This window comes from Mastigoproctus giganteus, chromosome 1, assembly GCF_048544385.1.
Source record: "Mastigoproctus giganteus isolate SK-2022 chromosome 1, ASM4854438v1, whole genome shotgun sequence".
In the NCBI taxonomy this organism is placed as follows: domain Eukaryota; kingdom Metazoa; phylum Arthropoda; class Arachnida; order Uropygi; family Thelyphonidae; genus Mastigoproctus; species Mastigoproctus giganteus.
Genome location: NC_143575.1, coordinates 21484688 through 21499564, shown reverse-complemented (window position 1 = coordinate 21499564; position 14877 = coordinate 21484688). Strand labels below are relative to the sequence as shown.

The window sequence follows — 14877 nt, the reverse complement described above, 5'->3', positions numbered from 1 at the left end:
GGCATCTAAAACATTGAATTGTTTCCAAAAGTCTTTAACAGATATCTCACTATTTTGTCTCATAGCTTCATTCAGACGTGCAAACAAACGCCTCGTGTAGTAGGCCTTGAATGTTTTGATGACTCCCTGGTCCATCGGTTGAAACAAGCTGGTTGTGTTTGGAGGCAGAAACACAACTTTCACATGTCGGTCGAAATTAATTAGGGTGGCAGGAGGGTGACCGGGTGCATTGTTAATAAGAAGGATCAATTTAAATGGAATTTGTTTAGACTTGCAATAACGTTCGACTTCGGGTATGAAGTGGTGACCAAACCAGTCCTCAAAAACGGAAGCTGTCACCCAAGCTTTATGATTTGACTTCCAAATCGCTGGTAAGCTAATTTTAGATATATTTTTTAAAACTCTTGGGTTTTCGGAGCGATATATTAAGAGAGGTTTTAACTTAGTCACCAGCTGCATTCCCACCGACCATCATTGTCAATCGGTCTTTGGAAACCATAAAGCCTGGAAAGTTTTTTTTATTCGTGAAAACGATGTAATTTCTGACAAAAGTTGAGCACGAATTCGAACGCACACATATAAATATGACAGTTGGAATGCAAATTCTTGTATATGTATGCAGCTCATGCGGCAGCAAAGTTGAATTTTGTTCATCTTTCGCTCTCACTCTCCACCATCGCACCGTATATCGATAGCATATGAAAAACGACGTTGAAGATAGTGGGCGGCAGTGTTGCCAAACGAAAAAATCAAGAACCATGTAACTCCGAGTTCGCATAAGTCGGGGTATTACTGTATAAAGGTAACTACTTGACTGTTCTATAAACCTTTTAGATTTAACTGATTGTTATTAGATGGACAGCAAGATGTCACCGCATGGCTGCAAATGTACAGTGCATATTCAGCAACAAATTTAGTAATACAATTTTTTTTTTTTTTTTTTTTTTCCAAGTAAATATGAAAAATTACATTTTATACCTGGCCGTAATTTTCTCATAAGAGCAGGATTTGTACAACATTATTTGCAAATAAAAATTGTATATGATGCATAAAAAGTATTTACTCTTGGGCAGTGAGAACTCACACTAGTCTCGAACCAGAAAACTAAATTGCAAATATAATATTATAAAACTGAATAAAATTATACTTAGGACATTTAGTTCTTGGTAAATTTTTGTGTTTTCTTCTAGGAAAAAGGTTTCTTCCTTGTTCATGCCCCAGTTTTAACTAACAATGATTGTGAAGGTGGCAGTCAAATTTTTTCTGTTAAGGTAAATAGATGAATCACCATTATTTTTTTTAGCTTTGTGAATATAGGTTAGATTTTTAGAAACTGCACAGGGGGGAAAAACACTGCTGAATTGATGTGTTCCTTTGTTATACATTATTCTTTATCATTCATTTGTGCTGATCTTTCATGTAATTTATTGCTATTTTTAATCTTTTAAAAGCAGTTTCGAATTTAGTTTTTAAATGTTGTTTTCAAAATTTATTTTTCCTTACTTGAAAATTATATTTTTTAAATATTAAAAATATAATTTTAGGTTTCTGTTTTTTAATTTCTATTTATTTTTATACTATTGTAGTGAAACATTTTGTGAGTAATAATGGTAGCATTTGGAAAGGTATGACTGGGTAGTAATGTGGGCACAGTTCTAAGAGTGCTTTTCTTATGTGATGATATTAGAGTTTAGTAAAAAAAAACTAAGTATAGAAATTGAGAAATCCTTGGAGAGAAATTTAACTTTTTCAAGGATAGCAAAATTTCCCCTTCCCAAATTCCCTTCTCAGATATCTCTCTCTCTCTAAGAGAGAGAGAGAGAGAGAGAGAGAGAGAGAGAGAGAGAGAGAGAGAGAGAGAGACACGCATATGAAATAAATATTCGACTTTTTCTGTGCTGGACTGGATTCTAAGGATATAAGAGTCAGGGTGAGAAATGTGAGAAGAGACTAGATTGAAGTTAGGAGACGTATGAGACAAGGCTACGTCCTTTTACCAGTCTTATGTGCATAAAAAAATACAGGAAGTGCTGAATGAGATGGAACAACAGTAACAATCTGAGATGTACAGATGACACAGTTATCATGACCACCTCTCAAAAGAGAATTACTATTGAGCTAACCTGAAAGTGAAGAAAGGGCCCTTACAAGTTAATAGTAAGAAGTCAAAAATTGTGTACATCAATAAACAAAAAATAACATTCTCCATCCTCTGCAATATTGAACAGATCAACAACTTTTGCTACCTACAAATCATTCTGCTCAGATGACAAACTAAAGAAATGAGATTGCATATAGGTCAAGCAAAAAAAAAAAGAAGCAAATTCAGTCAGATGAGAAAAATCCTATGGAAGGGCAAGCTGAATTTGGAATTACAAATCAGAACTTTAAAATGTTTTATTTGGCCTATATTGCTATATGGAGGGGAACCTGTATAGCCGACCGGGCTAGCCAGGTGGGTAAAGTGCCTGCCTGGCAACCCAAAGGTCGCGGGTTCGAATCCCGCCTCTGGCTTGGATCAGAGTAAAATGCAAAAACTTTGGGAAGTACATTATGGCCACAGAAGCCGAAGCGCCAACAACTAACAAAAAAAAAAAAAAAAAAGGACCTTGTGCAATTAACAAAGATTGGAGATATTTGAGATGTGGTGTATATGGAGAATCATGAGAATTAAATGGATTAGCAGATTTAGGTATGAAAGATTTCTACAAATGGTAAAGGCAGATAGACACCTAATAAAGATGATAGAGAAAAAAAAAATTGGCATACTATGGGCACATCCTGAGAGGAAAGAATATGAAATATTACAAATTGTACAGGAAAGCAAGATATTGGGATCCAAATGAAGGAGGCAGAGTGGTTGGATTACCAAGAAACTGGACCAGAATGAATGCTGAAAAAATAATTCATGCTAGGGACAGAGAAACTTAGTATCCTCTGGCTGCTAACCTCTCTGTTGAAGATGGCATCTAAAGAAGAAGGAAAAAAAAGTGATTGCCTTATGAAATTTTATTGATAGGTTCAGAAGAGATTAAAAAAAGTTGTGAGAAATTAGATGAAAGATATAAAAACTGTATTAGTTTATTGAGTATAGTATACATGACAAGTTAATGCATTGTCAAAGTAAGTATAGTGTGAAAAAAATACCTACATACTTGTACATAATGCACCATTTTTCATGCTTTAGCAATATTCTTGAATCTGTGATTTACTGTAGTAAATGTTACCTTTCAATTTGTGTACTGGTTAGTTATAACTAAAGGGGATCACTTTGACTGCCGGTAGGAAAACCACAAATCACCATGATATTGATACATTCATGAATGTGTATCAGCATTGTTTTGTTTGTTTGTTATTTGGTTTTTAGGAGCATTGGCAACTAAGGCCATATTGCTCCGGGGATATGCGGTGGTCATTCCCTGACCTTTCCGCATCCTCCGTATTTGGTGGTCATGGGCTCGAATCCCGGTCTAATCAAGAAGCGTGTGCTACTCACTGCTGCTCCTGCCCACCTGGCTATGGAGGTGCCATCAGCATTGTAATGCTACATTGTGCAACATTGGACAAATGAAAGCCACCAGATTGGTAGCAAGAATTTGTGATGTTGGTGGATTAGTATCAGGGTGAAAATGGTTCTCAGAGAAAATAAAAGCATATTTATTTGAATTTGCGAATAAATGTATTGCTTCCTAGAGCAATGCATGCTTCCCAGAGATTTTCTTTTGTATGAATTCCTGCTCCATTTTGACTCTGATCACTAGCAAAAAACTTGCAGCTGCCATTCATCAGTCACCAGATTAGTAGCAGTGTCAAGCTGGGAACAAAAAGCTTCAGAGAAAATAAAACATTTTTGTTTGAATCTGTGAGTAAGTGTACCAATGAAGACTGAATCAAGCCTTCAGAGATTTTCCTCAATATCTCCCCTTCACTCCAATCCTACAGTGGAGAACAAAAAAACTGCATCACCTTAAAAAAAAGTAACATTTGTCGTGAAACGTATAAGATATTGTTTCATTATAGTCATTTTGTTTGTCGCAAAGCAACGTTGGTATTGCATCAGATAATGCTTCTATTGCATCAGATGGTAATTGCAAGGCATTGCGTCAGCTGTTCCTATACATACAGCATTGGAAGGGTATACCCTCTCATTAGTATCCTGTTTTACGGAGGTGTAAGCATGGCTCCGTATGTTCAGTTGACACCAAGAAAAAAGTGTAGCTGTTGCTCTCTGAGGAAGGGCTTTCTACACATGCTATCACTGATAAAATAGGCTGTCAGCAGTATCCCTGGGTGCTGAAATTAAAGCGTGAAACTGGTGATGTGAAGAAAAGACCTGGATCAGGCTATAAGAGTGACTGCACCTTCACAAGATCGATTTTTGAAATGGCTATGCCTTCGTAATTGCCATGCTAGTGCTCCTGATCTAAAACTGGACTTTGAGATGGCCTCTGGTGTTGAAACAAGGGCACAAACTATCCGAAGACTGCTTTCAGAATGTGGTCTGCATACCTACCAGCTCAAGAAGAAGCCTTTGTTGACCCAACAAATGAGGAAGAAGCGACTTGCTTGAGCTAAAATGCATGTTTCACGGACAGAAGAGCAATGGGACACTGTCATATTTTCTGACGAATCGAAATTCAACCTGCATGGCTCGGAATGGAAGCGATACGTTAGGAAATGAAAGTCAGAGGCATACCATCCTCACTGCATAACACCAACTGTAAAGTTACCCACCGGTCAGATGGTCTGGGGATGCATAACAAGCAAAGGGGTGAGGCGAATTAAGTTTATTAACGGAATGGCAAATGCAGTAACCTATACTGCTATTTGGAGGAGTGCCTGAAACTCGTTATTAGGGATCACCACACAGATGTCCAAATCTGCATTTTTCAACAGGACTCAGCACCTTGCCACACAGCAAAATTGTCAAGTTTTATGCTATTTAGAATTAATGATGAGTTTGTCTTCTTGTCTCACATGGCTTAAAACATACTTACACCAATGTTTTCCCTCGTTTTTCTCCCTTAAGGTGCAGTCATATGTCAGAAATGCTGGCATTACAGTGTTGGACTGGCCCGGCAACAGTCCAGTTTTGAACCCTATTGAAAATTGTTGGTACATAATGTTGTCTAAAATTGCTCAGAAGAAGCCAACAAGTAAGATTCAGCTGCAGGAGAGCATTGTAAGGGTGTGGTACCACGAAATTGGGCAAACATATATCCAGAACCTTGCAACAATCTGGCATAGACGTATAACTCTATGCTGGATTGTTGCAAGGTTGTAATTGCAGTTCAAGGAGGAACATCAAAATATTGAGTACTTATTTTGCTGATTTACAGTACATAATATTATTATGTTAACTTGTCATTTCAGTTTGTACACATAACCAAACATGCAATAAAATGTATTTTTGGTTGTCATGATTTCTCATATTTCCGTTAATTACTCATTTTATCCTGATTGAACAAAAAGAGATTGAACATCTATGTTTCTTGTAAATACAATAAATTTTAACAAAAATATTCTAACTGCAAATGATAAGCATATCTATACCTGTAGGTAATAATTGCAGGTAAAAAAATCTCTCCCACCTATGGCAGAATTGACACTGCCATGTTAGACAACAATTATATAGAAAGCACCATTTGGCTTCTTTGGCATGACAGGATTAAAAATGAAGCTGCCATAGTGTCACAAAATTTTATGATAGCCTATACATAAGAAATATATACATTCTTTGCAGACAATTGATATGTTCCAATTAAAACAACAGTTATACTTGCTAGGAGACTAATAGTGTCACTTAACATACTGCCACCATAGGATTCAGTTGCTGTTGATAGCATCACGTTGAAAACTTAGTTTTTGTAAATAAGCCTAAAATAATAATAAAAGAATATTTCATTGTGTTATTTTTGTGTCCTAGTTTGAGGTGGAGTGGGGAGGCAGAGAGAGAGAGAGAGAGAGCGAGCGAGCGAGAGGATTTGTTGAATCACATAATTAAAATGTTTATTTCCCAAAGATCTAAAACATTAACCACTTATTTGTAGGAGATACTTTTTATTTATTTTTGTTTTTATTATTTATTTTCAGGTACTTTTATTTTCAGGCTCCATGGGAACTATGCAGACAGTCTATTGTACCTGAAATCACAGAAGAACCTGATGAATTATCAGATAATTTGGATGAAGGTATTTCTGAGGAAAGGAAGCATTTTTTTAATGTTCCTGCATTTCTTAATGTATCCGGGCAACTACATTTAGAAGCATTGGCAAGGTAGTTCTTATGAAGATAATTTTTTTTATATTTATATTAAATATGCTTATGTTATTCTGTTGTGTTATTCATAAGTTGCTTTTCATTTTCCTAATGAGAAAAATTTTGTTAATAAAAAATTTATGAATTAATAATAAATATAAAGGCCTAATGAATATGATGGGTTTAACAAACAGCTATATAGAGAAATAGAGTGGGCCAGCAAATCAGAATGTCTTATAATGAGAGATTTTAACTTATGTTGACCAGAATTTGTGGGTAAAGTGCACACTAGCAAGACTTTGTAGATTTATTGGATGACTCTTTTCTACAGAAGCAGCATGTTAGAGAGGCAACAAGGGAAAGCAGTACTCTTGATCTGGTTATCAGCAGCAATTCTTCAAGCAGTAAGAATCTGCAAGTAAAAACCCACTGGATGGCAGTTAGCACAGTGTATCAATGTGTAATTTAATTAAAGACATAACTACTGTCAAGGGTAAAGAGAAAGGCTTTTGCTTTCATAAGAATGACTACAGTTGTCTCAGACGGTATTTAAATTTTATGCATTGTGACCAACTGATGTTACCAACAGCAAATTCTAAATAGAAAGCATCTAGGGAAATAATCATAGAAGCTACTAGGCTTTTCATATCAACTCAAGAAATACTGTTCAAGGCTTAGACATAAGTGGATGTCAGATGAACTGATGACACTTGTTGCTGAGAAGAAAAATGTGTGGGATGCATATAAATTATAAGGATACAGATGCCTATGGTAGATATAAATTAGTCTGTAATCAAGTCACAAAGAAGGTTAGGCAAGGAAAGGCAGATTATGAGATCTCTGGCAAAGAATTCAAAGAACAGCAGCAAAGACTTCTATGCTTATATTAACAGTAGAAGGAAGGGGTTGAATCACATCGGGCCACTTGATGTCAATGGGTTAACTGTTGATGACCTTGTTCAGGTTACCAACAAATTAAATAGGTATTTTGCATCTACAATCACACATGAGGAATTCTTTAGGGAAAGGGATGCCAAAAGTTCATTAAACTCTAATCGGGCGCTAAATGATTTTGTGATAACTGAAAGGAAAGTGTAAGAGAAATTGTTGAAACTAAACATAAAAAAGGTACCTGAGAAAGAGGGAATCTAATATTAAGGGAGGCAGCAAAGGAGGTATGCAAACCCTTAACCATAATTATGAGGGCATCCTTGGATTCAGGAAAGATCCCTGTGGACTGGAGATGTGCAAATGTATCTCCAATTCACAAAAGGGATATCAAAAGGTAACATCAGTAACTACAGACCTGTTAACTCAACATCTTTTCCAGGAAATATAATGGATTCACTGGTTAAAGAAGTAATGTAGGCTCATCTAAACAGGAGTGCAGTTATATTTTAGTCACAGCATGGGTTTGTTAAGGGAAGATTTTGTCTACCAATTTGATTGGATACTATGATGCAGTGACAAAGGAACTACATGCAAGAAATAATTTTGATATTGTATACTTGAATTCCAGGGAGGCTTTTGATACTGTTGCACATAAAGGACTGCTGTACAAACTGGAGCAGTGTGGCATTAAGGGCAAGTTACTGCTATGGATAAAGGGATGGTTGAGTGGGAGAAGACATAGAGTGGTTATCAATGGGCACTGCTCTTCGTGGACTAATGTTATTAGTGGAATCCCCAGCATTCAGTGCTGGGCCTATTGTTGTTTTCAGTATTTATTAATGATATTGATGAAGGTGTATCAGGCTTAATGTCCAAGTTTGCAAATGATACAAAGGTTGGCAGGGTTGGTAAAGACAGTATGCTACTGCAACAGGATCTAGGAAAATTAGACCATTGTTCTCAGATATAGCTGTTTAAGTTTAACATTGACAAATGCAAGGTATTAAGTATGGGTAGCAGTAATCCCAGATTAACATACTGTGTAGTACTACACTCAGGTTAGTGGAAAATGAAAAAGACCTAGGGGAATTTGTGCATTTCAGATATGAAATGCTCTGAGCAGTGCAGACAGGCTGCCAGGACAGCTCATGGGGATTTTGTCAATTATATACAGAAACTTTGCTAGTGGGGATATGGAGACTATTATCCCCTTGTTCCAGGCCATGTTTAGGCTGCATCTTGAGTACTGTATATAGGTCTGGAGGCCTCACTTTAGGAAGGATGTAGATTTGCTTGTAACAGGTACAGAGAAGGGCAGCAAGATTGGTGAAGGGAATAAAAGGGTTCTTTTACCAAGAAAGGCTTCAGTTCTGTAAATTGCATAATCTGGAGACTAAGAGAGACTCTACCTGCTGGTAGATTTGATTGAGGTGTTTAAGGCCTTGAATGGATTGAGCAAGCTAAATGTTGATGTCATTCTTCCTCTTTTCTGAGACCACAGACATGGCAGGGCATAAATTCAAGTTGAGGAAAAATAGTTGCAGGATAGATGTGTGGAAGTTTGCCTTTAGCCATAGGTGGTTGATTGTTGGTACAAACTTTCATCTGTTGTTGTGGAAGTTTATAGGTTAAATACATTCAAGGAAGAACTAGTCAAATTCTTTGAGGGTATGATTGAGTGAAGTGTATATTTTTATTTTATTTTATTATTTTTTTTGTCTGATGCTATATAAGCTTGCTTTCTTGCATCATTTGCCACTAATAATACTAAAGTTCTGAAGTAGCTAATAAGAATGTAAAAAAAAATAATAGTACTTTTTATGATGAATATTCTTTCATTTTAAATTTAAAGTTTAACGATATTTAATAATAACTTGGAATTAGCATAAATATTTGACATTTTGTGTTAACATGACTAATATAGTCAGTTTTATATTAGTTTAATTTATTTTGGCAGTATTTTAAGTTTTTACAACATGCAATCTTCCTTTGTGTCATGGTTTTACAACATATTTTCATATATACCCTTTTTTTTTTTTTTTTTTTAGGCACCTCCGTAGCCAGGTGGGAAGAGCAGCAGTGCGTAGCACATGCTTCTTGATTAGACCGGGGTTTGAGCCCGTCACCACAAAATACGGAGGATGCGGAAAGGTCAGGAAATGACCACCACATATTCCCGGAGCAATATGGCCTTAGTTGCTAATGCTCCTAAAAACCAAATAACAAACAAACAATAACAACAAACAACTTTTTTTTTTTTTTTTTTTTTAACTCAAATTTGTATTTTTGTTAAGATATGTGCACTTTGTACACCAAAAACAGAAAAGCTTAAAAATTAAAAAATGGAGCATTATGTTGGTATGAATTTTAGTATTGCTTCAATAATGGTATTCACTTTTGATCTCCATCATTAAGTATTTTTTAATTGAAGTAGAGTAATAAAAAATCTGTAAAGAATCTGTTTGTGTACAAAATGTGCTGGATACCCATCACTCTGTTTATTATAGATTTGGGTTCAACTTCGATTTTTCCACTCTACATTGCCACACATTGTGTGGAAGTGAGGCAGATAGAATTTTATTTATTTATTTATTTATTTTTTATAACAAGACTTCTCTTACTAAAGTATAGTATCAGAATAAAGAAATAAATTTAAAAAATGTACCATTTTCAACTATTTCTTGCCTTTATCTCAAAAGACTTGAATGACATTTAACCCTTTCACAAGTGAGCTTAAAGAACATAAATGGATTCACTGTAATCAGGTTTCATAGAGGCTGGGCTCAGGGGGAGTTTCTCCATGAAGTTTTGTAGAAATGAAAACTTTGTACACAAATGTTTTTAAATATTAATTTATTCTTATTTTGGCTTGACTGTCCAGCAACAGAGTGAAATTATTGTATTAAAACCAGAATTAAAAATCATAAAAATATAAACCCATAAAGTTTTTTTGGGAGTGATCGTCTACATCCATTTATGTATCACTTAATTTGTGAATCTGAATCAGAGAATTTCAATTTCAACTTTTGTAAGCCAGAATCAGACAAAAATGGCTGAGAGGCTCGATGTTCTCTGATTTTCAAAGCTATTTTTATGCTGCCATTTATTACAACTCTGTATACTCTTATATGTTTATGTTTATTATATATGTTTATTATAATTTTTCCACTTTATTTTCTATACCCATTAGCATTTAATTTAGCAAGCATTTCTTTCCAGCTTTCATCCTTCAGCATTTCTTACTATTTTCATTTGCTTTTCAAAGGGGGGGGGGGGGAAGAGAGAGAGAGAGAGAGAGAGAGAGAGAGAGAGAGAGAGAGAGAGAGAGAGAGAGAGAGAGAGAGAGAGAGAGAGAGAGAGAGAGAGAGAGAGAGAGAGAGAGAGAGAGAGTCTTTTATTGCTTTTTGACAGAGAGTCTTTTTGACAGTTGCAAGATTGGATAGTGTTATAGTGTTGCCATGTCTCTTCACAGCCAAAAGGCCTGGGGTTGACACTTACAGAGATGATGACAACCAGATATATTACAAAAATAAATAAATTGACATTTAAGTGATATAGGACATCAAATAATTAAATAAATTGTTTAATTTCCTATATCACTTAATGTTCTTATTTTCGGGTGTGGCCTTCCAAGATAGACATTCCATTGATGGGGAAAGGTACGTTTGGTTAGTACTGCATTGAAGATACTAACAAGGGGCTGGATGATATGTGGACCCAGGCATCTAAGCACGAACTGGGGTACTCCATCTGCACCCACAGCTGTAGAGGATGGGGTTTAATTCAAGGCTGCTAAGATTTGGTGTTTAGATATAGTGATGGTTGTCAGCAAGTCCTGTCTACTATGATTGAATATGTGGGTGAGATTATTGTTGGATACTGCGATGTCTTCAAATCAGGTAATGAAGTCACTCCATCTCTGGAGGGTCAAGTTGCTCTGGGAAACTAGTGGTTTCTTCTGTGTATGGTGTCTTTCCAGCTGTTAGCAAACGCTCAAAATAGCTCTTGATGGACTAGAATTTTTGGCAGTTGAAAATGGCTCGTGCTCTTGAAAAGGCTCTTAATTTCACCAGATTGCTTATGGAGTTGCTGTTTTAATTGAAGGCCGGAAATTAGATGTGGGGTCCACCATGCTCTAGAGGGGAGTGATTGTGACCATCTTTGAGACAGCAATAGCCATCATGATAATGCATTTAGTTAACAGGTCAGCCGCTAGTAGGGTATCACAGGACTCAAGGACATACAATGGGATGAGAGATGCTGCTGTAATGCATTTGAAACATCCAGATATTTTGAACTGTAGGTTGTTCTTTGTATCACCTGTTGTTTTGTGCTGAAACTTGGGATTGGTGGTTCCAATTTTATTAGGGTGATTCCATGTCAAGTGACCTAATTTTGAAGGTGGTCCCTGCTCAGCCAGTTTCAGTTTTGTTGAAACTTGGTGTAGATGTTTAAACAGGTTTCCAAATAAGCTGCGCAAAAATTCAGTTCAAAATATAGTATGCTTGAGGCACCAGCACCTTTTTTGTGGAGGTCACTTATGTTACACGGAGCAAATCACAATAAAATTTCAAGGTTTTAAGTGTTACGTAGCACAACATTGAGAGGTAGTGCTCTGAAACTTGGTATACCTAGTTAACTTTTGGCAGAGAATGCAAAACTTTTGGTGTCCAGGCTCAAAAACCTTCACATTTTTTACAATGCAGACTAAAACTGGCACCAAAAATTTGTTGCGACAAATTTAAGCAAGACTTTTGAAAGTCATAACTTTGAAATAAAAACCTTTGGTACCTTCTTCTTTGGGTATTCCATTTAACATCTGCATGAATTCAGCCTAACTAAATATGAGCTCTTATAGTTGTTTGCTGGCTGAGATATTTTCCTTCAAAGATACGCAATTCGAAAGTCAAACTTTGACCTATCTTTAGGGGCAAATATCTTAATGTGAGACACCTTCAATTCTCTTGTTTTTGCCACCACTGGAAAAAGCAGGTTTTAAGCAACAACAATCATGGTTTTTCAGTTTTGTGTCTTGCTACTTTTAAGGCCTAAAAAATGGCCTTAAACATTTTATATTTTCCAAATAATATTTGCATACTTATTTGATGGTGAAGTTTCACATCTCAATAAGGACAGAACTATTGCATTTACAAGAGTGAAATTTTCTGCAATTACTCTGCCCTTTGGTTTAAGGTGAAAGGATATACAGGCAACCTCTGTATAACACAGTACTTCTACAACATGGTTTTGCTCTAACACGATTGATAAATTGCGGCAATTCTTGCACAACATGGTACTTCTACAACACAGTTTCGCTCTAACATGATTGATAAATTGCAGCAATCCTCACACAACTTGATACTTATATAACATTGTTTTGCTCTAACATGGCTAGAGAATTTTGGTAAATCTCACATAACAGGGTATGTTTGAGCTTTTGTGTGAGGAAAACCCTGCTATTATGTTGGATGTAATTTTTCAACATTTCCACTCTTTTTGAATCCCTGCTGTCGACTCGCTAGTCAAAAAAAAAATAAAAAAAATTGAGAAATCCCTGTATTTTATTTTGTTCGGAAATCCCCGTGTTATGTTCTGTGCTATTGAACTTGTACTTGTTGAACATGTGGAAAAATCAAGATTTCAAAGTTTTATTACTATTGGTTTTTTTTTTTTTTAGGAGCATTAGCAACTAAGGCCATATTGCTCCGGGGTATGCGGTGGTCATTTTTTCTGACCTTTCCGCATCCTCCGTATTTGGTGGTGACGGGCTCAAACCCCGGTTTAATCAAGAAGCGTGTGCTACGCACTGCTGCTCCTTCCCACCTGGCTACGGAGGTGCCTATTACTATTGGATAGCACACCAGGCCATTCAAACATTGAAGTGAAGTTCCTACCGCCACAGTTGTACTGGGTTGATACAACTTCTTTCATTCAGCTGTTAGATCAAGGCATTATATCCACCTTTAGAACTCATTCCATCAGAAAATCGTTACAATGGATTTTGGAAAAAATTGATTCCGAATCTATTGAAGTAATTTTTTTTTTTTTTTTTTTTTATGAAACCCCCAAACACGAAAGGTATCAAAACCTATAGTACTTAGTACCATGCATGGGTTGAAGGAGAAGTATGGGGGGAGGGGGATGCCGGAAACTTTGCTCTAGAGATTAAACATGGGTTTCACTACTTCAAGCCTCCAATAAGCAAAGTGGTGGTATTTCACCGGTTGATGAAAGTCATCTACCACCTATGGAGGCATGGAAACATTTCTCAATTGTGGACTTTATCAGAATCATAGCTTTATTGCTGAAAGAAGTAAAATCGTCAACATTAAATGCATGTGGAAAAATATATGGCCAGAGTCAAGGGTTCATTCAGGAAATATGATTGAACTGGCAGAAAACGGAATCGGTGCAATAGTAGAACTTGCTATGTCGGTAGGAGGGGAAGGTTTTGATGATATGACTACTGAAGCCCTCGTTGATAGCACAGTTCATAGAATCGCCCTCCTCCCCACACTGGCTGGAAAAGACCTGAGTTCGAATCCCGTCGAGGAAGGGAGGAATTTTTATGGGCCTTTTTCATGTGGCTGAGTTAGTCGGGCTCGGGTGAGGGTAGCATAGTTTTCTCCTAGAAACTCTGGTTTTTCGTCCAGCAAAACAGAAAATCGACCTCAGGACACACACAATTTATAGGCAATATACACAGAGTAACATGACCTTAGGTCACTGATGCTCCTAAAAAAATAAAAAAAATATGATTACTGAAGACATCCAAGAATTACTAGTAGAAAAAAAAAAAAAAAAAAAAAGAGGCTGGCAAAGCGGATTTGGTGGAAATGGTATCGGTGGTAAAAGCAAATCAATTCAGAGGATGAAAATTCTAAACTTCCAAATTTTACACTAAAAAGCGAGGGGAAGGCATAAAGTTAGCCGAGCAATTAGAATCTTATTTTTTGAATGCAGATTCTTGAATTAAAAGAGCCCAGAGTTCAAAAGGGAGCTTCAAAAATGCTTAGTTCTATACGATGAAATTCACAAAGATTTATCAAGCAAAAGCAAACAAACCCAGATTACTGATTTTTTAAAGAGAGCAGAAGATACACGAAATCTAGAATGGTGTATTTTTGTTAGTTTTGTTGATGAAATAGTGTATTTTTTTAGCTTTTGGAACATAACCCCCTTACTTTTTCTTAGTCCCGTATAACACGGTTTTGTACAACACAACATTTTACAGGAACCTAATAACCATGTTATACAAGGGTTACCTGTATTGCCAATGCACAAAAAGATCTGTATTTTTTACAATGGGGGTGCAAATTGGCAAGAAAAGAAATTGCACGGGTTTCTTTAGTGCAAGTTCCCAAGTCTGAAAAGTGGTCTTTATTCAGGATTCCAAGCATAAAGATGATGTTCTATTGGTTTCTAAGCTTGAAAGAAGTTATAACTGCAACAAAATTTATTTGAAACATAATACAATTTGAAATAAGCAAGTGAATGTGAAGATATTGAATCACTTCTTCGTAACGGACTGGAATGTTTCATTGATGGTTGATATTACTACTTCAGGCAAGCTATATTGTCGTCCCATTGTTGTTTTTGGAGCTGGAAGGTTGGCAATAATTCATTGTTCAGGAATCCAGCAGACATATTGTCTAGGAGGCCAGTGAAATGAGAGAGTTACTCCACGAGGATGCATAAAATTTATCAATACATGTTCTTCAAATGAAA

General features: G+C 36.3%; 1 protein-coding gene across 1 annotated transcript in view; it reads left to right on the top strand.

The window, feature by feature from the left end:
* AsnRS-m (asparagine--tRNA ligase, mitochondrial) overlaps positions 1-14877 on the top strand; it is a 114155-nt gene that overhangs the window by 60737 nt on the left and 38541 nt on the right. The window contains exons 5-6 of the mRNA XM_090386840.1: positions 1191-1271; positions 6110-6276. Of these exons, the coding sequence (XP_090242966.1) occupies positions 1191-1271; positions 6110-6276 (248 nt within the window). The remainder of the gene's footprint in view (positions 1-1190; positions 1272-6109; positions 6277-14877) is intronic.